Below are 27,008 nucleotides of genomic sequence, written 5' to 3'. Positions count from 1 at the left end.
AAACATGCCCACACACATCCAACCCCAGCATTTGACCCTGGAGTAGCCCAGCACTGATGCCCCACTGGGCTCCTGCTCTTCCTTGCTCCTGTATTCTGAGGACCAGTGTCACATGCTAACAAGCTGACAGCTGGGGTTAGAAGGTTGTATCTGGTAGCACCACAGGTCAAAGCTACTTTTAGACCAGATTTTTTTCAAAGGAAAGAAAAAATTTTAAACTATCATCTATGGCTTCTTAAAGAAATGGGCTCTTACCCGTCTTCTAACACACACTAAAATAGCTCCTCAGGCTAGTCAGAGCAGGGCCTGGGAAGGCACTCAAGGAAAAAAGCCCTCCCGATCCCTGCCACATATCCTAAAAATGAACACCAGGATATGCCTGGCACAGTGCCTGGCCCTGGGCAGACACTGGTTCTTGGGAGGGGCAGACACCTTGCCCCAGTGACCACCCGCCCAGACCAGACCCTCATCTGAAGCTGTTACACACCCACCTAAGAGCTTCTCGGCCAGCGTAGTCAGCTGCTCAATGCTCAGCCCTCGCTTTGTGGTAGATGAGAACTGCCAGCTGAGCACCTCGGCCACTTGGTCCCAGGTTCCAATCGGTGGCTTGGTGAAGAAGTTCACGTTCTATTGAAAAGGTAAGAGAGGAATGCTGATGATTCGCACCAGGCCCTGAGAAGGCGCAAGGACTCAGGGATTTCAGAGAGGGTGTTAGGGGACTCACCTTGGGGTTGTTGGTCAGCATGTTATACCACAGGATGGATGCCCAGGCATTTGGCATCTGACAGATATTGGAGATCACCACAACTGGCAAAGAGTGGGTCTGTAGAGTATGGGGGACAGGTGGGGGGTGACTTAGCAAGACAGCTGGGCTCTCACAGCTCCAAAAGCCTCTTCACCTGTACCTCCACAGGCTAGAATGAAAAGTCATGCCACACCAGATGCCAGCTCTAAGCAGGAGCGTGACTGAAGCAGCTCAGCACCAGAGGAGAAGAGTGATCAGCCTGGGCAGCAGGACTTGCTGACGTCTGAATACAACCAGTGACTTATGAAACGTAACTGGCTCAAAGCTAGTCCCCCAGCCCTGACTTTCCAGAGACCTGGAAGGCAATCTCTAAAATGCAAAGTATCTATCTATATCTTTCCATGAACTTGAGGTGTTAGAAATCAAACATGAGGATTCCTGTTTTTCCAGATCTAATGTAATAAGATCAAGGCTGGAAAACAAGATCTAAATGCCATGACTTTCTGCATACTGAAATGGTGGCTACTAAGATTCACTTGCCCAAACTTTATCAAATTGATTCTAAGCAGTCAGTAAGACAGATTTCCAATTCATGTGCTCAAGCAACACTTTCTTCTCAGTGGATGGCTATCAAGGACTTTCAGAGATAGACAGTGAAAACTAAACACAGGCTTAGCAAACAGTCACATGCCACCAGACAGTTTGTCCTGTCGCCCTGCACATGCACGGGCTGGCTCTGTGCAGAACTCACCTCTAGGTCAATCTTGAGGCCTTGGTGGTACACCTCAGTCTCGAAGGTGATCAGATGCAGCTCCTCAGTCACAATCAAGGAGGCCTGCAACAGCAAAGCCACTTCTTCAGAGAATGGCTGAGTTCTCAGCAGCAGAGGACAGCCATGTGCTATGGCCTCACTACACTGATAAGGTGGCTGTGGACAGTGTCAGGGACACAGCTCTGTACCTTCTCTCTTCAACACAAAGATCCTCAAGGGCAGGATCCTCAAACCTGATCTTTTAGAATGTATTACATAATAAATAATCATATTTTATAATATACAGATTCAAGGCACAAAGAACAACAAAGCAATGGATATGCAAGGATACACCACCCCGCTTATTTATCATTTGGGGACCAGCAAGATGGCTCAGTGGGCAAGGGCGTTGGCCTGATAACCTGAGTTTAATCCCTGAGACCCACACAGTGAAAGGAAAAAAGTCCTGCAAGTAGTCCTTTGACCTCCACATGCACACCATGGCACATGGGTGTCCATATACAAACACAGACAGGAAGGGAGGAAGGGAGGGAAGGAGGGGGGAGGGAGAGAGGGAGGCAGGCAGGCAGGCAGGTTTATTTGAATTTCTTCTCTTCCTCCTTTTCTCTCTCCCTCCTTTCTTCCATCCATACTGGGGGTAAACTCTGTGTCTCATGCAGGTTAAGCACACCCCACCACTGAGCCATAGCCTACATCACCATCCAGTTTAAGGACAAGCCATTACCACTGAAATTCCCCAGGTGATTTTTTCCCCTTCCTTACACAGTACTGCTGTGTCTTGTGGCTCTATTGTTTCCTAGCTCCTCCTAACCATGTTCATGGTTGTTTCTCCAAGCATGTGCATTTTACATGGGGTATCTGTGAACCCCACACATGTGTGATCCTACTGTTAGTATGTTCCAGCTGTTGCCCCCCCCCTACCCCCGGTGTGAGGTGGGTCTGTGGTCACGTGCAGGCCCCACTTCTTCTATCACAGTGTAGAATATTCCGCTGTGACTACACCACATTCCTGTCTCCCTAAGGGCTCTCAGATCTGGGCTGTTTGGAGAGTACTTGGTGGCTGTGATCATGTCCTTGTCCTTGCTGCACACATGCAAAGGTTTCTCTAGTGATAATCCTGGGACCGGGACTACTGGTTCACAGGGGATGCTCATTTTATAATGCTGAACTGCTTCCCAAAGTGATTGTAACAACCTTTCCTGCCACGAGCAGGCGGTGCAGTGCAGCCTCTCGCTTTGTACAGGAATTACTAAGGAATGAATTCTCAGGAATGAAATTCCAGTTCTTCTATGTGTGTGCTGAAGGACAGAATAATCTCAAACTCATGATCCCCCTGTCTCAGCTCCTGAATGCTGGGGTTGTGTATGTGTGTGTGTATGTGTGTGTGTGTGTGTGTAGGGTGTGTGTGTGTATGTGTGTGTGTATGTGTGTGTGTGTGTGTGTAGGGTGTGTGTGTGTATGTGTGTGTGTAGGGTGTGTGTGTGTATGTGTGTGTGCGTGTGTGTGTGTGCGTGTGTGTGTGTGCGTGTGTGTATGTGTGTGTGTGTGTGTGTGTGCTCTGTTTTCTTAAGTTTAACTCTGACTTGCTTTCCACCTCACCAAGGCCCTGAAAACGGAGCCAGCTGGCAGGTGGTGGCAAGGGACTTTGGGAAGCCCCAGGCAAGGTGGAAACTTTTCTACCAAATGGGTGTGGGTAACAGCTCAACAAGGGACTTCCCACTGCTGAAAGGGGGGCCAACTCCCCAACTCTCAGGGAAGTGCTCCTCTTCGAGAACTCCACAGCACCTGTGACTTCTAAGCATGTCACACTGGCCCAGAGCGACGTTTCTAAATAAGAGTAGCTGAAATAGCAGGTTAAGGTCTTTAATTCTGGGCCAGGTGGAGAGCTCTTTCTCTCTTTTCCTTAAAGAAAACACTCCCGGACAGTTTTTAGCCTGAACAAAACTTACATCACAATTGGCACGGCCCCCATTCCCACATCTCTGCTCCCTCAGGGTCTGGAAGAAAGGAAAAAAGCCAAGTGTCATGTGTGGCTGTCACTAGCTCTTGCTCTGCCATTGCCCTCTGTGCAGGGGAGCACCTTCCCGGGAGCACCGCCCACGACCCACCAAGTGCTTGAACTCCGCAGACAGGCTGCCGTTGTTGGACTCTTCCATGTTCATCACCTTCGTGTTTGTGCCCAGAATGTTAAATTTCCGAGATCTGAATCATGGGAGAAAAACCAACACACGAGTGACTGAGCAGCCAGAGGATAAAGCTGGATGAAACAGAACAAAGGAGGCGGGACTCACCCTCTGAGAGCGGCAACATCCCCAGAATCTCTGTCAAGAACACAGAGGAAGGTTAACAAAGTGGAAGTCATCAACCCCATTTCTTTCCAGAACCTACTTCAATGGGAAATGCCTTTAGCTGTCCAGTTATGTTTTAGGGATGAAATAAAACTCTGTATGTACTTAAGCAGTAGCCTCAGTTGGGTGTCTACCCCATAGCTTCTTTACCTTTCCTAAGAACTCTCCATCCTGCTCAGCATGGGATGGCAGAGCCCATCTCTACCTCCGAGGAACCCTGATCACTACATTCATCAGAACAGAGGAAACACAGAGCAGTGAGGCCGCAGTCCACCTTGTCTTAATCAGACCAAGGAGGGAATGGTGTCCTAGGCTGTTCTGCTCCACAGATGTATGTGAGAAGGCGTATGGCCTTTGTTAACTGCTACTAGCAGCCACAGAGCAGCGTGGAAGGGAACCCCAGTCTACAGGTGTACACTAGGGATGTCCTGAAGACACCTCTGAGTCACTGACCTCATCTCAGGTACTTGCCCAACTGCACTTCCAGTTATACAGGTGGCAAATTTCCTCATTATCCAAGCCACGCTGGATTTTCTGTAAAGGTCTGTTGTGACCAACAACTCTCAACACCTCCCATGACGTGGCTGGAAACGCTGTCCCCATGTAACCACTGCTACCTCTGTCCCTGCTATTCCATCTTTTTATATTATGATAGTTCTATTTTTATCTTCTTTTTAGAGTACTATTTTAAAAGTTCTTCTCAGTTAGGCATGGTGGTGCCCGCCTTTAATTCCAGCACTCAGTGGGCAGAGGCACGCAGATCTCTGTGAGTTCAAGACAAGTCTAGTCTACAGAGTTAGTTCCAGAACAGCAAGGGCTACACAGAGAAACCTTGTCTCGAAAAACAAACAAATAAATAAATAAAACTGTTTCTCGATTGCTATATACTTACTTACACATAGAACCTTCTTGTGGGTTTGTAGAATAAATTGATCAGCTTTAAAACATTCTATCTTTCTAGGTATAACATTTTCAAGCCAATTATCAGCTCTCCCTCATGTCTGAATCATCTCTCTCTTTTTTATATACCCTTTTTGTATTAGTTTTTATTTATAATTCATAACCAATACATTGCACAATCTAAAATGTACAACCTATGGGGCTGATTTATAAATGCTACACACACCAACGAAACCATCAGCATAATCCAGAACATATCCACCACCCCCAAACTCATTTGTAACATACCCCAACCCCATACTCCACTCCACCCTGGCCCCAGAACATTATTGCATTTTCTATCACTACAGATTTATTTGCATTTTTAGAAATATATACATGCAAACATAAAATATGCACTCTTTTGGGAGGAGACCTGGTTTCCTTCACTCAACATAAATACTTTGAAGATTTATTCATGTTTTACAACTATCAGTAGTTCCTTTCATGGGGCTGGAGAGATAGTTCAAAGGTTAAAAGTACTGGCTGTTCTTCCAGAGAACTCAGGGTCAATTCCCAGCATCCACATAGCAACTCACAACTGTCTGTAACTCCAGCTCCAGGGGATCCAACACCCTTACACAGATATACATGCACCAAAACACTAATGTACATAAAATAAAAAATAAATAACTAAAAAATAGTTCCTATGCTTCGATGGTGAACAGTATTCCATTGTATGGCAGAGTGCAAACTGTTCATTCATTCCTGTTAGTGGGCACGCACGTGTATTTTTCATTGCTCTTGTGTTAACACCTGTGAGTGAAATGGCTGTGTCATAGGGTAGGTCCATGGTTTACTTTAGACCACCGTCAGAATTTCTTTTGAAGTGGTGGTGTCGTCACTTTTCTGTGCCACTGTGACACTATGCACTTGTGTTCTATGGGTGCTTTTGCTAACATGTAAATATAGTAAGTATGCCTGGAGTTTATGAAAATGGTCCATAAAAGAAAACCCTCACCTTTCACTCCAATCTACACCAAGCTGTCCCACTGCCACTCACTGAGCACTTTGCCCTCTCTACCTCATGAGACCCCTTTTAACATGTACTGACCTCTTATATTAATCTCCAGTCTATTTCTAGACTGCAGATTTTGTTACAATGATCAATCAACACATTCTTGTCCTAGTAACACACCCATTTAACAACTGGAACTCTGTAACGTGTTTTAATATCTGGCAAGGCAGCTTCCTATACCCAAGCCTCCTATTAGTTTTATTTATATAAAAAGCTCTTTTGGAACTAAGTAGTGAGTGTCAGATACTAAAGGAAAGGAGAGTAGCTGTTCTGGACAACACTTCAGGTTTGCAAAGTGACCGTATTCTGGAGACCCGCTGCTTAGCAGTGTGACTGTCCAATGCTACTGAACTGTACACTTAGGAATGGACACGGGGATGGGGAGGTGGCTCAGTGGCAGCATGCTTGCTGCATGGCATGAGAACCCTAGTTTGGATCCTCAGCATTACATAAAATCTGGGTGCAGCAGTGTCTGTAGCCCCAGTGCTGGGGGCTACATGCCAGGCTTGCTGACCAGCCAGCCTAGCCAGTGAGTGAGCTCCAAGTCCAGCGAGGGATCCTGTCTTAAAAAATAAGGTGAACAGTGATACAGGAAGACACTTCATATCTACTTCTGCTCTACACACATACAACACACGCACGCACGCACGCATGCACGCAGAAAATAAATTATCTTGCTATCTTTGCTTACTTTTTTCAACTGTGATATAACTTGGCAAGTCTGATTTATTTATTTACATCTTTCTTTTTCTTTTTTCCCTTTTGTTTTTCAAGATAGGGTTATTCTGTGTAGCCCTGGCTAACCTTGAACTCACAGAGATCCACCTGCCTCTGCCTCCTGTTGAAATTAAAGGTGTGCCCCATCACCTCTAGGCTACGTCTTTATTTTGCAGGATGGGTGTTGAACCCAGGGCCTTATACATGCTAGGGAAGTGCTCTAATATTGTATATACTTCCAAGTCTTTTTTATTTTCACATTTGAGGCAAATTGATGAGTCTCTGAAAGGTTTTTGAACACAATTGTTTACAAAACAAAGATCCCTGAATGGAGACATCTCTGAAGTCAAATGTCTGTCAAAGTTCCTGTTTTTCCATCCCTCATTTGCAAATAAGAGCTAAGTTTAAGAATATTTACTTGTCATGGCAGCCTACAGAATGAGAAAAGATTTGTATCAACTACACATTTGATAGAGGGCTAAGAGCTATAATATATGAAGAACTCAAGAAACTAGATATCAAGAAAACAAATAACCCAATTTTAAAAATGGGGTATAGATCTAAGCAAAGAATTCTCAATAGAGGAGATTCAAATGGCTGGGAAACACTTAAAAAAAAGTTCACCATCCTTGGCCATCAGGGAAATGCAAATCAAAAGTACTTTGAGATACCATCTTACACCTGTCAGAATGACTAAGATCAACAAAGCAAGTGACAGCTCACGCTGGTGAGGTAAGAAGAACCTCCTCCATGGCTGGGGGAGTGCAAACTCAGACACTACAGAAATCAGGGCGCCAGTTCCTCAGGAAGAGGGGAGTCAATCTACCTCAAGATCCAGCTTTACCATTCTTGGACATCCACCCAAAGGATGCTTCATCCTACCACAGAGACTCTTGCTCAACCACGTTCACTGCTGCTCTCTTTATAACAACAAGAAATTAGAAATAACCTAGATGTCCCTCAACAGAAGAATGGATAAGGAAAATATGGTATATTTACACAATGGAATATTACTCAGTCATTTAAAAAGAAAATGACAGGATGAAATTTGCAGACAAATGGATGGAACTAGAAAAAAATCATCCTGAGTGAGGTATCCCAGACCCAAAAAGACAAATATGGTGTGTATTCACTTATATGTGGATATTAGCTGTTAAATCAATGATAACCACGCTACAATCCATAGAACCACAGAGTGTAGGTACAGAGTAAGGGGCTAGAGGGGACAGATAGATCTCATTAGGAAAGGGAAATAGGCTGGGTGGTGATGGCACACACCTTTAATCCCAGCACATGGGAGGCAGAGGCAGGCAGATCTCTGAGTTCCAGGCCAGCCTGGTCTATAGAGTGAGTTCCAGGACAGCCAGGGCTACACAGGGAAACCCTGTCTCAAAAAAACAAAACAAGCCGGGCGGTGGTGGCGCACACCTTTAATCCCAGCACTCGGGAGGCAGAGCCAGGCGGATCTCTGTGAGTTTGAGGCCAGCCTGGGCTACCAAGTGAGTTCTAGGAAAAGGCGCAAAGCTACACAGAGAAACCCTGTCTCGAAAAACCAAAAAAAAAAAAAAAAAAAAAAACCAAAAACAAAACACAAAAAGGGGGGGATAGAATGAATAGAATGAATATTTATGGATGGGGAGGGTCTATAAGGGAGGATCAAGGGAGGGGACGGGGGGTGGGTAGTGGATGAAAGGGAATATGGGGAAAGACAGTTAAACTTAAGGGGCATTTATGGGATAGCATGGAAATCTAATATAGTAGAAACCTCCTAATATATACACATATATGAAGGCAACCTCAATGAAATCTCCAAATAATGGAAGAGACAGAGTCCCACCTGGCCATCTCTTGTCACCAAATGAAGCTTCCAGTACTGGGATTGGGTTACATCTAATTGAGTTGTTGGCCAAAGGGACCTCATGGGAATTCCAAACAACCCAGGCTGCTGCTGAGACTACATGTTGCTCGCTATAAACTGACAGCCAGGCCCCACTGCTGCAGACAACACCTACACAACTCAGTGAACCTGGAGCTGTCGAGCGGGTGCCTACATAGAGCCTTCACCCCTACCTGCCAGCGTCTTTGTTAGAGGAAGTACTCTGCACGCTGCCAAAAGAGAAATGTGAATATCAAGCCAGCCACAAACCCTTTATCTACAACGGTGTCCTGCCCGTAAGATGATATGCTAGGGCAATGGTGGCACAAAGCTTGTGGGAGTAACCAGCCAATAACTGATCTGACTTAAGGTCCACTCCATGAGATAGAACCATACCCAACAACACTTGGGTGACCAAGAACCTGATAGCCCAAGAACTATATAGCTCAAGAACCTAGGGTAAAACCAAATAATAAAGTCTAAAAAAAGTCTTTAAAAAAAGGAAAAGGAAAAAAAAAAAAAAGCCAGGCGGTGGTGGCACACGCCTTTGATCCCAGCATACAGGCAGCAGAGGCAGGCAGATCTCTGTGAGTTCAAGGCGAGCCTGGGCTACAGAGTGAGTTCCAGGAAAGGTGCCAAAGCTACACAGAGAAACCCTGTCTTGAAACACCCCCCCCCAAAAAAAGGAAATGTAGTGATAAAATGACTCCTAATAATATTCTGCTACACTCGTAGATCAGTGCCTTGTTCAACCATCATCAGAGAAATTTCCTCATGCAGCAGATGGGAACAAATACAGAGACCCAGAGCCAGAAATCATACAGAGTGTGAAAGACCTTGGAACACTCAGCCCTAAACAGGATGGCCCCATCAAATCCCTCCCCTCAGAGCTCAGGGAACCCCATGGAAGAGGAGGTGGAAAGAGTGTAAGAGGGATGGAGGACACCAGGAGAGCAAGGCCCTCTGAATCAACACAAGCAGAGCTCCTATGAGCTCACAGAGACTGCAGCAGCAGCACAGGGCCTGCAGGGGGCTGCACCAGCTCCTCTGAGTGCATATTATGGCTTCCAGGTTAGTGTTTTTAAGGGATTCCTGAGTGTGCGAACAAGTGGCTCTCTGACTCCTGTGCCTTCTCTTGGGCCCTTTTCTTTCTGCTGGTTTGTCCAACTCCCATGTAATGGTTTTGTTTTATCTTGTTACATGGTTTGGTTTGCTTTGTTTCTTTTGAGGTGTTGCTGTACTTTGTTTTGTAGGCTTTGGGGGTTGGGGTTTGCTTTTTTGAGAAAGAACTTAAAAGTTGGATGGGTAGGGAGGAGGAACGGCTCTGGATATACTTAGGGGAGGGGAAGAATTTGATCAAAATATATTCAAAGTTAAAAATGGTTTTAAAATAATAAAGAATACTTACTTGTCAATGCAGACTTTAATTTTAAGCTGATAATTCAACTCGGGAAATTTGACCAACAACCTATTAAAAACATATAGTCAAGGAAAGTTAGTAGGCTTCCTACCATGATCTCTAGTTTAAAAAAATATAAAACCCCTTAATACTTCAATTCCTAAGAAGTAAATATATTGCTGGTGCACGCCTTTGATCCCAGCACTCAGGATGCAGAGGCAGGTGGATCCGAGTTCAAGGCCAGCCTGGACTACAAAGTGAATTCTAGGACAGCAAGTTCTAGGTTATACAGAGAAACCCTGTCTAGATTTAACCGATCAATCAATCAATATATTTACAAGCCCAAATTCTAGCTCCACCCAGAGTCATCTTTGACACTAAAGCTGAATGTTGACCCTTCAACCAAGAAGTATTGAAAATGCCTAAGAATGTGAACCAAGCTGTAAGACTCACAGAAGGATAATAAAAAGCATTTAATGAGAAACACTGCACGAACACGCTCTCTCTGCAGCTGGCGTTCCTTCCGTTAAGTACAAAACCCAACACAGCTCTGTTTCTAAAGGAGATTTCATAGTGCAGGACAGCCCTCCACATTTGTTCTGATTCAAGGAGTGGGCTTTACCTCCCACCTCAGCTCTCCTATCACAGAGCCTTCCTCCTCCCCTTGAAATACTCAAGGAAGAGGACTGGACATCAATAAAAGCTCCACCAAAGTGTAAAGACTGGGGCCCACCTGACTTTAGTAGTGAACTGGACACCGGTCTTGATGACCAAGGGCCGGTCAGGGTGCATCGGCATGCAGGGTTGTCGCTCCACCACGAAGGCACTAGAAGGGGAAAGGACAGCACGTCACCTGCTGTGGAGACCAGGCTTCTTCCTGTTCCTTGCTTCTGAACCTCAGCCTTTTAAGGTTACCTCTTCATTAAGTTTCTGAACAGCTCCACGATCCTCTCCTCCAGCATTGGCCGGTGCTGCACAATAGGGTCCCCCTTGTAGGACACTTTTTGCTGCAACTCCTCCAGTTTCTTAATTTGTTGGCGGGTCTGAAGTTGAGATTCTGCTAATGAAGTTATCCTGCCAATAACGAAAGGTGGTTCCCAGTTACCTCTGTTGCCTAGCTGTAACCCCAGCACTCAGGAGACTGAAGCAAAGGGCCCTTGAGTCTGGGCTGCATAGTGACTGCAAGGCCAGCCTGAGCTGTGCAGTGAGACCTGTCTAGGGAGAAAAGGCCCTAAAATAATGAAAGGGAATACACAGAGCATAAGATTGGCCACTTCAACAATTTGAAGCATATAGTTGAGTGAAGAAGGGTCAAGGCTTACACCACTAGGAGGCATTAATGGAGTTGTCACCAGATTGTGAATGAATTCAAGACCAAATATGAAGAACACTTGTGCTCACTTTCCCCATCCTAGGCTGTCTAGGTATTAAAACATGACACTGGAAGGCAAAGGACACGAAGTGGGCTTGAGCCAGCACTGCCATTCACGATCTGCACAAGCATGGCCAGGTCCCTTCACCATGCTGGGCCTTAGTGCTTCTTGAAAGAGAAGACAAAGGGTTGAGCCTCATCAAGAACCCAGTCAATGTTCTTCTTTGATGAATCATAAAGATATACCATGATATGTCAAAATTTAAAAAGTCAACTAGAAAAGTCAGACATGGTGGTACCTGCCTTTAATCCCAGCAGCTGGGATGCAGAAGCAGGCAGATTTCTGTGAGTTTGAGGCCAGCCTGGTCTACAGAGTGAATGAGTTCCAGGACAGCCAGGGTTATATTTAAAAAAAAAAAATTATAAAGAAAGAAAAAGTGGGCAGAAAGAGAGACAAAGCTGATTGATTCTACCTCCAAGAATAGGGAATATTAGTATCTTTCTTTTTACATCTAATGTCTCTCCTTTATGGTTTATCACCAGTTTAATAAAAGGCAGAAGGTGAATGGTGGACAGCTGCAGGGATCTGAGCTCCTGACCCGTCCTTTCTGGCATCTCCCAGAACTTAACTTCTTGGAGCCCTGATCAGGAAGCTCTACAAACTGCTTTCAGGAAATGAACAGCACTCAGTGTTGGTGACGACACAGATGGGCTTGTCATGTGGACTTTTCCTGAATGTCCAGTTTCGTGCTCCATGGCGCGGGGTTCCCTATCCTGCCAAGCTTCTTCTAGTTTAAGGTGGTGGGGCACGCTCGCTATGAGGCCCTGCTCACCACGCTAGACGACAGTATTAGGAAAAGAGCAGATAACAGATGAGCACATGAGAACAAACCGGGGCATGGGGAGAGCTCGGGGCCGAGCACTCGCCTTGCGTGCACAAGGCCACGTGAGCCATCCTTCCCATCGCAGCAAAGGAAGGCAGGAGACGGAGCAGCTGCCACCTGAAACTGGATTTCTAGATCACATGTGTATTCACGACAGATGTCTACAGAAATGATTGTCACAAAGTCTGGTGACTCGCTGGTACCACTCAATGGATTTGAATTTTTTCTTTCATTGTATTAATTTCATATACTTCAACTTTTTCCTCCTTTACAAAGAATATATAATGTTTTAAATTATTAAAGTAACTAAAATAGAGAATTTAGTGTTAAATACAACTAAAAGAATTATTTAAATTTAAAAGTCAAATATATTTAAAATTAGTGATTTAAGCATTTTTTTAATTAAAAATTTGTTAAAATTAGTTAATGATTTTAACTCTTGGACTAAATTTGAGTGTATAAAAGAAGCTACCTTATGGCAGGAATGGTGATTCATGCCTAAAATCCCAGATGCTTAAGAAGCTGAGGCAGGAGGATTGCAAGTTCAAGGTGAGCCGGGCTATATAGTGAGTGGGTTTGAGGCTGGCCTATGCAGTCAGTGAGATTCTTTCTCAAAGTGAAAGAAGAAAAAAAAAGTGCCCGTCTTATCAATAGAGTATCCAGGGCTAGGAGTGTAGTTCAGTTCAATGGTTCTAGAACATTTGTCTAGCACATGTCCAAGGGTTGGGTGTCGTCGCCCGCCCCCCCCCCCCAGCAACAAAAAGGAAAAACGAATGCATGAACAAGGTAGCCCCCCTCTGAAGGCCTGTGACTGAACCCAGCTCTTTAGAAGGAAAACAAGCCTTCTTTCCAACTCTTACCAGTTTTCCAGGCGATCCAGGCAGATGTTGGGAGGGCCTCCAATGCACGCGATCTGCTGCCGCCTCTTCCAGTCAGCCAGTTCCTCGTCTGTGAGTGTTTTCTGCACGTACTCCATTGCCGACAAAAGCCCCGCCAGCTCACTCACAATGCTCTGTTTGGAAATCAAAACAGTCAAAAGACATTTCCCCAGACTCTGTCTAACCATGTTCTCTAGTCAGTTCCAGAGAGGGAACCCGTTAGAACCCAGTCAAGTCTTCCCACAGCAGGCGTGTGGTGCTGGGGTAGCCCCAGGAAGCTGTCCAGAAAGCTTACTCTCCGCATCTGGTCCAGCGCCGTGAGCATCTGTTCCAGCTGCTGCATCTTCTGCCTGGTCACAGACTGGTTGTTTCCATTCAGATCCTGCATGTCTGATGGGGGAGGAAAGATGCCTTGACCAGGGGGAATGCTCGCAACCTTCTCAATGAGGCTCCAAACCCTGTGTGCACATGCAGTCCCTGCTACTTGGAGAGCTGAGGTAAGATGGCACAGGCTCAAGGGCTATCCTGAGCTACATGGTCAAATCCCATCTCAAGGACAAACAAAAGGTTGTCCTACGACGTGCCAGAAGCTCCCGCTTCTCCTGCTGTGCAGTCACATGAGTGAAGTCAGGTCCTGAAACTCAGAGACACAGCCTAGCTCTCAGCAGATTTTTACGTCTCTAACGTTCACTTGCCTCCTTGACTCTTGAGGGTTTTATAGTTGAAGTCAAAGTCGTCCTGGAGATTCTCTACCACTTTCATTTTCTGTTCTAGATCCTGTTTAAACAAACAAACCAAAAACAGAAGTAAAAAAGAGGTTCCCTTCAGGAGAGGGAAAAGAAAGCTTTGAAGATATTGAAAATGTGCATGCAGGACCACACTCCACAGCCCGAGCGAGGCTCCCTGGGTGAGGCCTGGTCACCTGCACACGCTTCCGGACATCCTGAAGATGCTGCTCCAGCATCTGCTGCTTCTCCGTCACCACAGCAGCTGTTGGGTGGTTGGCCTGGCCTCCTTGCTGCCAAAAAGGATTAACAACACATGAATTCATGAAAATCTGTCATCTGATTACCATCCCATCCTATTACCTGCCCTGTTGGGAAATGGGCAGTGATGCAAGAGGGGAGGGTGCTGGGAAAAACCCTTGTGTTGTTCAATCTGTGTCACTGGCTTTTACCAGCAGGAAACACTGCAAGCCCACTCTCTGCATTAAACTAGGAGCCCACATGTTGAACTAAGACATTGTCCCATTCTTCAAGCAGCTCATGGGTAAAGTGTCAAAAAAATTAATTAAAAAAAAATCCAGAAAGAATGTGGGGTATAGCTCAGTAGTAGAGATTATGCTAGTTAATAAATAAATTCAGAATAGCTGATGACAGCTCAGTGCAATATATCGCCATGAAAAAAAAATCATTTCCCAAGGATTTTCAAAACCGTGTTTCCACAGCTTCTGCCATGGAGGAGAGGCTGCTGCCCTGAGAAAGTCAGTTAGGACGTGAGACGTAAAACGACAGACTTTGCAAGGAACCGAAAGAGGCGTCTGATGACAGAAAAGACAAGTAAAAGCTACAAAAACAAGACAGCACTCTTGACAGTGGCCCAGGGATAAAGATAGCAATCTTGGAGAAAGCAGAGCCAGGAGAGATGTTATCCATCCAGTTTTCCAAGCTAGAAATGCTTACACCCTGAGTCTACACTCTAATGGCTCACATCTATCACACAGTCAGGGCTCAAATCAGGCTGAAACTGCTGCTTTTTACTTCTATTTTATTTTGTTTCCTGTTCTTTAGGTTTATTTACTTATTTTATGTGTATGAGTAATTTGCCAGCATGTATGTACATGCACCTCATGGGTGCCCGGGGCCTACTGAAGTCTGAAATGGGCGTTGGATTCCCTGGAACTGGAGTTATGGATGGTTGTGAGCCACCTCGTGAGTGTTGGAAACTAAACCCAGGTCTGCTTCAAAAGCAGAAAGTGTTCTTAACCACCAAGCCAGCTCTCCAGCCCCATTATTTGCTTCTAAGATCTCTCATTTCCAGTCTGTTCTCTCCACTACTGCCACAAGTCTCCAAAGTAGGACTGAACAGGCCAATTTTAGAGAGACAATTTTCCCATTTCTCCTGGCTGCTCAAAACATAGAATACAAACCACTTAGAAGACTTGGGGAAACAGCCCAACCCCTACATTTCTCTCCATTACGGGAACAACTCTGACTGATAAGATGCAAAGAAGTACCATAGACAGAGACTTTGAAAGGGCCCAGCCCCAAAGCTGCGCCTCTCCCCTCCCCTAGTTCCTAAACTTGCCTGGGGCAGGAATGAAAGCCTAGTCTCTAGAAGCAATTCTAGAAGCCAGAAGTGGTCTAGGGTCTCTCAAGCTCCATACCGATGGCTAGGGAGGTGTGCTCTGTAGACTCCTAAGTTCTAATTCAGGGGTCAGGCATTAGGAAGTTCCTGTGGGCCAGGCATGGTGGTTCACATATTTAATACCAGCACTTGGGAGGCTGAGGCAGGAGGATCTAGAGTTTACCACACTGGGCTAAGTATTGAGACTGTCTCAAATGCAAGTAGAGCATGGGGGCCCATGCCTGAAATCTCAGCATCTAGGGAAACTGAAGCAGGATTGCCATGAGTCTGAGACAGCCCAGCTCACATAGTGAGTTCTAGGCCAGCATGGGCTACAGAATGTGACTCCGTCTGAAAATGAAAACAAGAAAAAGGCGTGTGGGAAGTGTGGTGGCATCCACCAGTAATGCCAGCACCTGGGTGGCAGAGACAGGAAGACATCCCAAACAAGAAGTCAGTTCTACACAGCAAGACTCTAACTGAACAGCAACCAAACTCCAGGGCTGGGGACACACTTCCAGTGCCAGTCTGACATGCACAAAGCCCTGCTTCTGTCCCTAGCACCACATACACAGGAAATGGTGTGTGCATCGTTAACCACTCAGGAGGAGACAGGAGAATCAGAGTTCAAGTTCACCCTCGGTTACAGTAGCCCTGTTGGTTGGGGGTGGGATGGAGGGGCTTGTGTGAATTTTTTTTTTTTTTTTTTTTTTTTTTGTCATTTTCAGTGTATAGGTAAGGCTTTGATCTAGTCCCATGTTTCCTCTTCAGCCATATTACACCACTACGATTTCACTGTTGCTTGCTTCCCAAGGTCCCCACTCTGCACTTGGTTTCTTCTAGGTCTCACCTGGGCTGCAGTGGCGGCCGTCTGGAGGAGGCGAGACTCTTCCCACAGGCATCGGGCCACGATCCGGGCAATTTCCATCGGCTTCTCAAGATACCTGCTCTGTAAGTAAGACAGACGGAGAGTGGAACACTGGAGCCGGCTAAGGAGGAATGGACTGAACCTGGCTAACTTAAAACTCACTTCTGCAGAGCCTCCATGAAACAAGAGACTTCAGAATCTGATTGAAATCCATAGGGAAGGAAAGGGAGGGGAATGGTGGCCACAGTGGTGGCAGAACCACAGGAGTCCATCCGGAGACAGTATGTCATCTGGTCTCATAGGGAAGTGGCTGACTTTACCCAGGAGTACTCAATTAATGGCCAAACTTTTAACATTTAAAACTAAGAGTCTAGCCTATGATGAGTAGGTGTTGTTAGTATGCTATTATAACATGGAATAACATTAAGCCCTTGCTTTATTGCTTCAACCGTAACATGAGAAGTGAATTTCCGGTAACGGCACCCAGGGGCCAGTGTACAGGGAACTGAGAAGGAGCTAATTACTTCTCCTTTGATTGAGAGTACAAGTCAGGATCTCATCATTTAGCCAAGCGAGGAAAGCAATACTTGGGGAGAGAACACCACCACCCCACGCCGTGGGGCCAGTATCTCCCACCCAGCTTCCCATTGTACCTGTAGGAACTGCTTGATTCTCCGCAGGTTGTGCTGATAGAGGACATTGGACTCTTGCAGGAATCGGCTATACTGCTGGTCAATCTCACCCAAGAGATTATGAAACACCAACGTGGCATGTGACTCTTTGCTGGCTGCATATGCCCTAGGAAAAGGAAGTGTGTGCCATGAGTAATTTGGAAAGCCTGGTGTGATAGCACATAGCTGGAACCATGGCTCTCTAAGGAGGTGGAGGCAGGAAAATCAAGAGTTCAAGGCCAGCCTAGGCTACAGAGCGAGTTCCAGGATAGGCTCCAAAGCTACACAGAGAAACCCTGTCTCAAAAAACCAAACAAACAAACAAACAAAAAAAACCCAAAAAACAAAAAGAAGACAGGATGGCTCATTAGATCAAAGTGCTTGGCAGGGAAACCAGACAACCTCAGTTCAGTCCTTGGAACCTACGAAAAGGTAAAAGCAGAGAACCTGACTCCATGAAGCGGTCATCTGACCTCCACATGCACACTGTGGCATGTCCACGCACTGTGCCCGAAACACCATACACACACAATAATAATAAATAAACACGGAAACAAGCGATATCCAAACACAGAAAAAGGAGAGATAAAGGTGGGCATATGCTTCATTCGGTAAAGGAGTTGCCTTGCAAGCCATGAGGACCTGAGTTCCATCCATAGGACTCACATAAAAATGCTGGGCATGTCAGCGGCAGGTGGTAAACACCAGACCAACTCAACAGCATGTCTGAGGTTCCTTCTCTCAAAATGCTTTGTCTGGGCATTCTTTCCTTGGAGGTCTCTATTATGGTTTCTGGTATGGTGTTTTCACGGGATTTCTGTGTGTGCACGAGCATAGGTCTCTCTGCTTTTCTTTGGCTCCTTTTCTTCTGTTGCTTTGTTTGTTTCATCTTATTCCAGTTTGTTTCGGTTTGTCTCATTTTATTTTATTGCTGTTTTTTAGTGCCCTGTTTGTGTTCTAGTGAGAGAGATAAAGGGTGTGGACCTGGGTGGGAGGGGAACTGGGGAAGATCTGAGAAGAACTGGGGGAGGGGAAACTGTAGTCAAAATATATTGTATTTAAAAAAATCTATTTAAAAAAAAATGCTAGACATGGTAGCACATGCTTGTAATTCCAGCACTGGGGAGACCAAGACAGAAGGATCCCTGAGGATCTGCCCTAATTGGGGAGCCCTAATCCAGTGAGAGACCCTGTCTCAAAGGACTCAGAAGGCATTCCTAAGGATAAAACTTGAGGTTGTCCTCTGGCCTACACCACACATGTGTGTGCCTCTCTCTCTCTCTCTCTCTCTCTCTCTCTCTCTCACACACACACACACACACACACACACATCTATACAAACATGTACATTCATACACATGAATTTAAAAAAAAGGGACAGATAAGGTTGTTTTGCCTTAAATTCTCAGTGAACCCGTGGTCAGATTAGTATACATAAGTGCTCATTAGCATAGCCAGCACCGCCCGGCTGGGGTGCTCTCTGTCCCGTCCCTGGCCCTTCACTAATCAGGGTATGTACTCTGGAAAAAGAAGAGCACATCGATATAAGCCTGACTACAGTAGAGTGAGGCAAATAGCTGGCATCATTTCCCCTATGACTCTATTTCTCTTACCCCATATCTCCCCTTCAATAGAGGAAGCCACGTGTGTGGTGGATCCCAACTCCTACCTGAGACAGAATTCTCAGATTAAAAAAAAAAAATCTTTATCTCACTGCTAGAGAGTCAAAATGCAGAGATCTCATCAAGGGAATGAGACACAAACCTGACTTCAGCTGTTTCAATGTGCTGAGAGCCGTTAACATAAGGGACTAAATTCCCTTTGCTCTCCTGAGCTTCCTCAGCACCTGCACTCATGTCTTTGATGAAAGGTTAGTACAATGTGAAGCTAGAAAAGGTTGTATACCCCAACTCAACCCCAAACCTCCCAGTTCAGGGAGTGTCTCAAGGAGGACTCACCAATCTTGACTCTCAATCCAAGGTGCCAGGAACTGCCGCAGCTCCATGGGGAAGCTGTCACTGTACAGCTGGTGCAGCTGCTCCAGGTAACGTGTGTCCAGCTGCTGCAGCTGGTTCCATTGGGCCATCCTGCCGCAATCAGGGGGCGTAACTGTAAATCAAAACGTACATATGCTCACCGCAAGCCCTTGTGAAGGATAAGGGATCTGGAAATATCCCAGTAGCTTTGAAGGATCTTGTGGTTTTGGTAGTTTTTTGAATACATGCACATTCACAATTCCTACCACCACATCTCCCCCTGCCCGCCCTGCCCCCGCACCCCCCCCCCCCCCCATGCTGAGGATTGAACCCAGGGCCTCGCACATGCTATGTAAGTTCTCCACCACTGAGTAAATCCCCAGGCCATGTATTTTTTGAAATAGAGTCTCAGGCTAGCCTTGTTATCTCCTACCTCCGCCTCTTAACTGCTTAGATTTCAGGCATGAGCTGCCATACATGACTGTATTACAGTTTCTTTTAAATTGCAATTAGGCATGATTCCAAGTTCTAGAACCCACTCTCAAGCCAAGCACAGTGGCTCCTGCCTGTAATTCCAGCACTCCAAGGATATTCTGATGGACAGTTCAAGGCTAACCTGAGCTCTATGTACCTACTCTCAAAAAAAAAAAAAAAAATTAGAGGGGTGGAGATATGGCTCAGCAGTGTAGTGCCCTTGTTATTCTTGCAGAGAACCCAGCTTCAATATCTAGCACCCACACCACATGGCAGCACACAACCATCCATAACCCCAGCTCCAGGGGATCGGAGCTGACACGCTCTTCTGGCTCTGAGGGCACTAGACAGGCACACAGTATACATATACACATCTGGGAAAAACACTCATATACATAAAATAAAATAAAACTAAAAAATTTAAAAAAAAATGACCAAACAACAACAAACCTATTATCTACCAGAGGCAAGTGAGGTTAACAAACTGGTATGTGAAGCTGAATGGTTTCTTTCTTCTGGGTTTCTATTTCCTCATCTATAAAGTGCAGATCATTACTTCTACCCCTCAGGGCCACTGAAGTAATATTTCTAAAGCCCTCAACTAAGAGCACAGCACCCAACAGATGTTCAACACATGTCAGTTCCTTCCCACACCACACTGCATTCAGGCCATCTGTGAGGCTCTACAAAGTAAACCCGCACTAAAGTCAAATGCAGGCTGGTGCTGAGGAAGGACAGAGAGCTGCAGGTTTACAAGGGTGAGTGGCAGGTACCTGGAATTTGCCCACTCAATGAAAGGAATTAAAAAAAAAAAAAAAAGATTCTAAATCTGGGGCAAAAAGACCCTGGGATGGGGACTAGCCCACTGAAATGCTCAGCTCGAAGAAACCAGCTCAGTTAACCACTCATGAAAATGTCTCTCTAGAACAAGTAGTCTTAAGATCTAAAAATAGCCATGAGTAAGAGCCCGAGATTAGGGAGTGGTATGAGTACAGCAAACACTAGCTGGAATAAAAGCACAGCCTGCCGCAGCCCACGTCCAGCCTAAAGCACCGTGACTCTCCGTGTAGTGTACCTAGTAAGAAACAAGTAGCTATTAGGATCCTTGTCCACACAGGCCACCTCAGAATCAGCCTCCTCATGGGTTAAAAGCATTACTATCGTCCTGTGTTCTTCAGGACCTGATTTGCATACAGTCAGTGCCAATTTGGAGCTGGGAAGATGGCTTAGTTGGTAACGTGCTTGCCTCATAAGTGTTGATGAGCTGAGTTTGGATTCTCAGAACTCACCTGTTAATAAAAAGCTGGATGTGGTGGTGTGCGCCCATAACCCCAGTGATGGCAAGATAGGAGGTAGAGACCCGAGGAACCCTGGAGTTCAATGGCCAGCTACTCCAGCCTGCTTAGCTGCTTGGCCAAGTTTCAGGCTAATGAGAGACAAATGACCTCCACAGTTGTCCTCTGACCTACACACACACACACACACACACACACACACACACACACACACCTATACATGCATGAGCATGCACACAAAGAAAACAAAATAAAATCTATATGCCAATTATGTAAATGTCACTACCCAGGATTGCATTGAAACCCAAGACTCCATTGTTCAGCATGGGAGATACCAACCACATGTGGCCACTGAGCAATGGAAATGTGGATGACTTACACCCATATATGCTGCATTTGAAAACAGTAAGAGAGAAAAAAAAAATGTGCAAATCTCAACGTTGAAATAGTATTTTGAAAATGTTAGGATAAATACATTATTAAAATTATTCTGCCCATTTCTTTTTACTTTTAATGCTGCTACTAGAAAATTTAATAGTCTGGATGTGATAGTACATGTCTTTAATCCTAGTATTTGGGAGGCAGAGGCAGTCATATCTCTGAGTTCGAGAACAGCCTGGTCTATATAGTGAGTTCCAGTCAGAGCTACTAGAGATCCCATCTCAAAAAAAAAAAAAAACAAACAAAAACAAAACAAAACCCTAAACAAACAAACAAAAAAGACCTGACTTCTATTATTTAAAAACAAGGAAATAAGGACCCTGTTGCTCTGGGCCCACATTATGAAAAAAGGCTGTGGTCCCAAGTCATCTGCTTGAAACAGTAAATTCCAGTGCTATAAATTAACTCTAAAAACAGACTGTTTTGTGGTTTATCTTGGACACAAATGCAGAGCCAGTCCCAAGATAAAAACCATAAAGCTGCACCCACTCTATGTCACAGATGGACGCTCCAGTCAGGTGCACATTTCAGACTAATATAAAAATACTGTTGCCCACAGCTGACTTATTTCTAGTCTGTAACTCAGAAGCTTGTTTCATTGTTGATATTTGAGTGTTTTTAGCTAGTATGGTAATAATAAGTGGGCTTTTTCTTACACTCGAAACTGGCTTGTGCCTTTTTCCATAAAACTGAAGTGTCAAGAATGACTAACTTTGCTGGGTGGTGGTAGTGCACACCTTTAATCCCAGTACTTGGGAGGCAGAGGCAGGTGGATCTCTGAGTTCAAGGCTAATCTGGTCTTCAGAGTTCCAGGACAGCCAGGGCTGTTACACAAAGAAACTGTGTCTTGAGGGAAAAAAAAAAAGACTAATTTTGTGTTTTGTTTTGGTCTAACCAACATGAAGGAAAATTACTCTAAATTAAAAGCAAAGAGCAGGTGGCATTTCCAGGGAAAGCATAGCATGAGTGTTTGGCTGACATGGTTTAGCCCTGAGTGTCCAACAGTCACATCCTTATATGCTGCTCAGCTACAAACCATCTTAATTAACAGTCGGCACATGGCAATTGGACCAAACGTTCTTCACAGGAGTAGGGTATCCTTTAGCGTAACTAGCCCAACCATCTAGGAAAACCACTGCCAACTGGCTTTGCTGTAATCGTTTTACTGGAAAACATTTAAAAGAGGTACTTTACAATCTCCATTCTGTTCTTCAAATTACAAATTGATTTAGAGGCTGGGGCATTGCTTGGTGGCACAGTGCTTCCCAGCATGCTCAGCGCTCTGGTTCCAGCCTCAGCACCACGAACACTAACAAAAACAAAAAGCCCAGGTTAGTCTGAAGGACTCCAAGTCCTTTTGTTGAGCAGGGTCTGGCTGTGTCATCTAGGCTGCCCTTGAATTCCTGATCTCCTTGCCTCAGTCTCTGAGTACCAGGACTATAAGGGTACACCACACCATGCCCAGCTTCCACTAAGTTCTAACCAAAGTATTTTTGTCTTTAAAAATCACTTGAGCTGGGCGGTGGTGGTGCACGCCTTTAATCCCAACACTCGGAGGCAGAGCCAGGCAAATCTCTGTGAGTTTGAGGCCAGTCTGGGCTACAGAGCGAGATCCAGGACAGGCACCAAAACAACACAGAGAAACCCTGTCTCAAAAAACAAAACAATCAATCAATCACTTGAAGCCTGCACTTTAATAACCACTTCACCGAATGCCAGAACACACAAAGTGATCTGCCCTACAGTTTGAATGCCAAGTACCACCCTGGGTGCCAGAAGAAAAATCACATCACTGTTACAGTGGCTAGATTAGAACACGACACAGGCTTACTACTCTGCTGGCTTTCATGAGGCTTTGGTGAGCAGATCATCAATGTGAATGTACAAAGGAAAGGTAAAGAGTGTGTTGGCTTGAATGAGAATGGCTCCCATAGGCTGGATGTTTGGATGCTGGTTATCGGTTAGAGAAACTGTTTGGGAAGGATTAGGAGGTGTGGCCTTGTTGGAGTAGGTGTGTCACTGGAAGGGGGCTTTAAGGTTTCAAAAACCCACATCAGGACCAGTCTCTCATGATGTAAAGCTCTCAGCTACTGCTCCAGCACCATGCCTGTCTACTTCCTACCATGGTGATCATTGACTGACCCCCTAAAACTGGAAGCAAGCCCCCCAATTAAGTGCTTTCTTTAATAAGAGTTGTTTTGGTCATGATGTCTCTTCACAGCAATAGAACAGTAACTAAGACAGTGTGATCCTATTTTCTTTTTCTTTTTTTAAAGATTTATTTTTATTTTATGTATATGAGAATTTTGCTTGCATGTTATGTGTTACACTGTGTGTGTGTCAGCAGAGGCCAGACATGAGTGTTGCATTCCCTGGAACTAGAGTTATAGATGGTTGGTGAATGGTCGTGTGGGTGCTAGAAACTGTACCTACAAGAGCAATAATTGCTCTTAACTGCTGAGCCATCTCTCTAGCCCCTAGTGATCCTAGTTTCTATAGCAAAGGATAAAAGGAAAATGAAACATCAAGTCACCAAAGACTTTCTAGACTTCTCAAAACAGGAATTTCTTAGCCCCTTGGAGATAACCTACCAACAGTAAGTCATAAGAAAAATAACTCAAGTCTAATGAGGAACTTCTTACCAGAAAGATTACCATTAAAGGAACAGTCCTCATTTGTATAGTTCAGTCAGAGGAAACCCAGGAAACTATAGGGGATCACACATGAAAGGGGTTTATCTCACAGCCTGGTAAACTTTCTGAGCTAAGGCATGTATCCCCCATGTATGAACCTATGAGAGAAGAGATGGAAGATGAAGAGAGGGACAAAATTCAAATGTACACAAAACCCATAATAGAAAGCGATACAAAGTAACTTCTGAAGGTGGGTATGATACAAAGTAACTTCTGAAGATAGGTGTAATGGGACTCGCCTGTAATCGCAGCACTGGGAAGGCAAAACAGGAGGGTCAGGAGTTTAAGGCCTGCTTCAGCTACACAGTGAGTTCAGTGCCAGCCCGAGCTACATGGGACCCTATCTTTTAAAAGAAAGACAATTCCTGTTTCATTTTGCAATGAGTCAAAAAAATCTTCTTTAGGGGCCATGTATGTAGCCCTGGCAGGCCTCAACCCCACAAAGACTTGCCTGCCTGTGCCTCTTGGGTGCCAAGACTAAAGGTGTAAGTCATTATGCCCAGCATGTTAAAGGGAAAAAAACCAAAAACTGGTGTGTTATCCATAGTTGACGTGGGATATGCACCATATTTGATCTAAAATATTTCAGATTAAAGGAGCAAGAGTTAGCAAACCTTTGGATTGCAAGTGACACAGCCAGACATGCTTTGTCAACCACTAAGTGCACAGTTTATGTTCAGAGCTGCCTAAGAAAGAGTCTGAGCTCTGGATAAAAAGCAACAAGAGACTAAATTTGTACAGAAGGTCACCTCCCCAGTTGTGATTCTTCTAGTCCCCCAAGCAGACATGTTCCCTCCAATGTATGCAGTAAGAGGCAAAAGGACCAGAGGCTTGGGTGCAGACACTGCCTACCACGTACATCTGCTTGGGGGATGCAACTTGACTGCAACTTGACCTCTGAACAGGCCTCCTCCTCAGCAGAATGAGGACTATCTGCCCTGGAAGGATGATCTAAACTTAAGTGACATCACAGCTGAACAGGAGCCTTCTTACAAAGCCAGGTGCACAGTGTTCCTGTGCTGCTCCTTCTGCTTCTCCAGCCCTGTCATCAGCACTTAACATGATGCCTTCTCAGTGCCTCAGGAAGCCCAGGAACCTGCCCCAGTTCATCCAGTTAGCGAGATGTTACCTGAGATAATCACAGAGCTTTCGCTGGTGCAGGAAAGCATGTGCACTATAATAGACCCTTTTGTCATACCCTGAAGGAGGGAATTAGTATCTGGTGACCACATCTAAGGACAGGAGAGTTGGGTGATCAAATCTCTCCACAGATATTTTGCATAGGATAGTTCTAGGCCCTAAAACACACTAAAGATGAAAAATGCATGCCTTCAATCCCAGTCCTTGGAGCGTAGATGCAGGAAGACCAGTTTAAGGTCATCCTCTACTAACTGGTGAGTTTGAAGCCAGCCTGGGCTACATGAGACCCTATCTCAAAATAATAACCACCACCAATCACAATGGAAAAACTCACTAACTACTATTCAAAATAAAAAGATGAACCTTGGTTAAAGAACAATCCAGAAGCTGGAACTGTAGCTGAGCTGCTGAAGTGATTGCCTGGCATGCATGAGGCACTGGTTCCATTTGCAGCACCACAAAGAACCAGGCATGGGGGCACACGCAAACACCCAGGAGGTGGAGGCAGAGGGAGCAGAAGCGCAAGGTCATCCTTGTTATACAGAGAATTTAGGACAGCCCGGGTCACAAGGAAGAAAGAAAAAGAGAAGCCGTAACTATAGCTAAATATTATATACTACCTTTTACCACTTGCTGGGAACTGTCTTGAGCATTTGACATACATTTACTAATTCATCTCATCTTGTGCTACTCCTATGAGATAGTGTTGTTGGTTTTATCATTATTATTATTATTACATACGCGCGTGCGCGTGCGTGTGTGTGTGTGTGTGTGTGTGTGTGTGTGTGTGTGTGTGTGTGGTCAGAAGACAATCTTCAGGGAGTCGGGTCCCTCCTCCCACTGTGTAGGTGGTGGGGATCAGACACAGCCTGTCAGGCTCAGCAGCAAGCATCTTTACCCCGGGGCCATTTCACTGCTCAAGACTGTATGTTATCTCCATTTTACAGAGGAGCAGCGGAGGCATAGTTTTGCACAATTTATGCAAGGTCCTCACGGGCTGCAGTGGCATGGCGCAGCATCCTGATGCAGTGTGCTAGCAGCAGTGCTGCTCCTAACCTCCTCGGGGCTGGAAACAGGGGTTTCCTGAGGAAGCCATGAGCTGAGCACAGTGCCAAGCCAAAGCACTTCTCACGTGTGCCAACAGACATGAGGTGCCCGAGCTAGAGAGTCTACTGTCCTGCTGTGCCTGGCCCCAGCTGGGAGGCCACTGTAATGGTGCAGACCACAATTGAAATGGAATTCTAAACCTGGGGGTGATGGCACACGCCTTTGATCCCAGCACTCAGGAGGCAGAGGCAGGTGGATCTCTGAGTTTGAGGCCAGCCTAATCTACAGAACGAGATCCAGGGCAGCTTGGGCTACATAGTGAGACCCTGTCTTGAAAAAAAACAGACAAGTAAATGGGGCTCCAAAAGAGCAAACACACAGAGGAGGCGATCGGTGGGTGAGGAGTACAAGTCTTTGCCAAGAGTGGTCAACAGTGAGTGCGTTAGGAGAGAGAAATACAAGCCACATCAGAGCGGTCTTCAAATACTTAGCTATCTCTACACAAAGATTCACTCCAGAGCCTTAACATCAACTTCCCAGTTCTGCTCTTTGGAAGAATTCTTTCAGAACCAGAGGTCCCCACCTAGCTGCAGATTAGGATTAGGACATGGACAGGACATGGAAGTCAGGACTGGAAGAACAGGGCAGCACAGGATAGGGGGAGAAAAGTAAGAGAAGAGGAAAGAGGAGGTGCTGGGGGACTGAGTCAGCTAGGCCAATCTGAATGTGAGGATGGGAATCTGTTTCCAGTAGGAAAGTTCCTCAGAGTAAATGAAGTGAGCGGCTGAGATGAAAACCTGGGAACCCAGCAGAGACCTGGGCTCAGCACTGAATACACAGAAGCGCCCGAGGCGGCTTGGTGGGTACAAGTGCGGCCAAGCAAGCACGAGGGCAGGCTGAAGCATGAGACGGGATAGCTGGGGCTTACTGGACTGCCAGCCTAAAGCAAACACAGTGGTGAGCTCCAGGTTCAGTGACAGCCCCTGTCTCAAAGGAATAAGAAGGGGAGTCACGTGCTGGTGCTTACCCCGTATCTAGAATGGGGTCCAGGAAGTTGTCATGAAGCAGAACAGAAACTATGACATGAGACGGGGTTTCTAAAAGATTCG

General features: G+C 45.5%; 1 protein-coding gene across 4 annotated transcripts in view; it reads right to left on the bottom strand.

Moving 5' to 3' along the window:
• Stat3 (signal transducer and activator of transcription 3) overlaps positions 1–27,008 on the bottom strand; it is a 54,986-nt gene that overhangs the window by 7,325 nt on the left and 20,653 nt on the right. For all 4 annotated transcript variants that reach the window (XM_052757160.1, XM_052757162.1, XM_052757159.1 and 1 more), the window contains exons 2-17: positions 18,792–18,942; positions 16,816–16,960; positions 16,145–16,243; positions 13,871–13,966; positions 13,644–13,725; positions 13,244–13,338; positions 12,931–13,082; positions 10,730–10,888; positions 10,548–10,640; positions 9,824–9,883; positions 3,809–3,838; positions 3,626–3,719; positions 3,467–3,514; positions 1,497–1,580; positions 725–823; positions 492–627 (exon numbers count right to left, since the gene is read on the bottom strand). In XM_052757160.1, coding sequence (XP_052613120.1) covers positions 492–627; positions 725–823; positions 1,497–1,580; positions 3,467–3,514; positions 3,626–3,719; positions 3,809–3,838; positions 9,824–9,883; positions 10,548–10,640; positions 10,730–10,888; positions 12,931–13,082; positions 13,244–13,338; positions 13,644–13,725; positions 13,871–13,966; positions 16,145–16,243; positions 16,816–16,960; positions 18,792–18,919 — 1,600 coding nt within the window. In that variant the 5' untranslated portion in view covers positions 18,920–18,942. The remainder of the gene's footprint in view (positions 1–491; positions 628–724; positions 824–1,496; positions 1,581–3,466; positions 3,515–3,625; positions 3,720–3,808; positions 3,839–9,823; positions 9,884–10,547; positions 10,641–10,729; positions 10,889–12,930; positions 13,083–13,243; positions 13,339–13,643; positions 13,726–13,870; positions 13,967–16,144; positions 16,244–16,815; positions 16,961–18,791; positions 18,943–27,008) is intronic.

This window comes from Peromyscus californicus, unplaced genomic scaffold (assembly GCF_007827085.1).
Source record: "Peromyscus californicus insignis strain IS unplaced genomic scaffold, ASM782708v3 Scaffold_3__1_contigs__length_106647218, whole genome shotgun sequence".
Taxonomy (NCBI): Eukaryota; Metazoa; Chordata; class Mammalia; order Rodentia; family Cricetidae; genus Peromyscus; species Peromyscus californicus.
The sequence above is the reverse complement of the archived record's forward strand: the minus strand, read 5'-3'. Positions and strand labels throughout refer to the sequence as shown.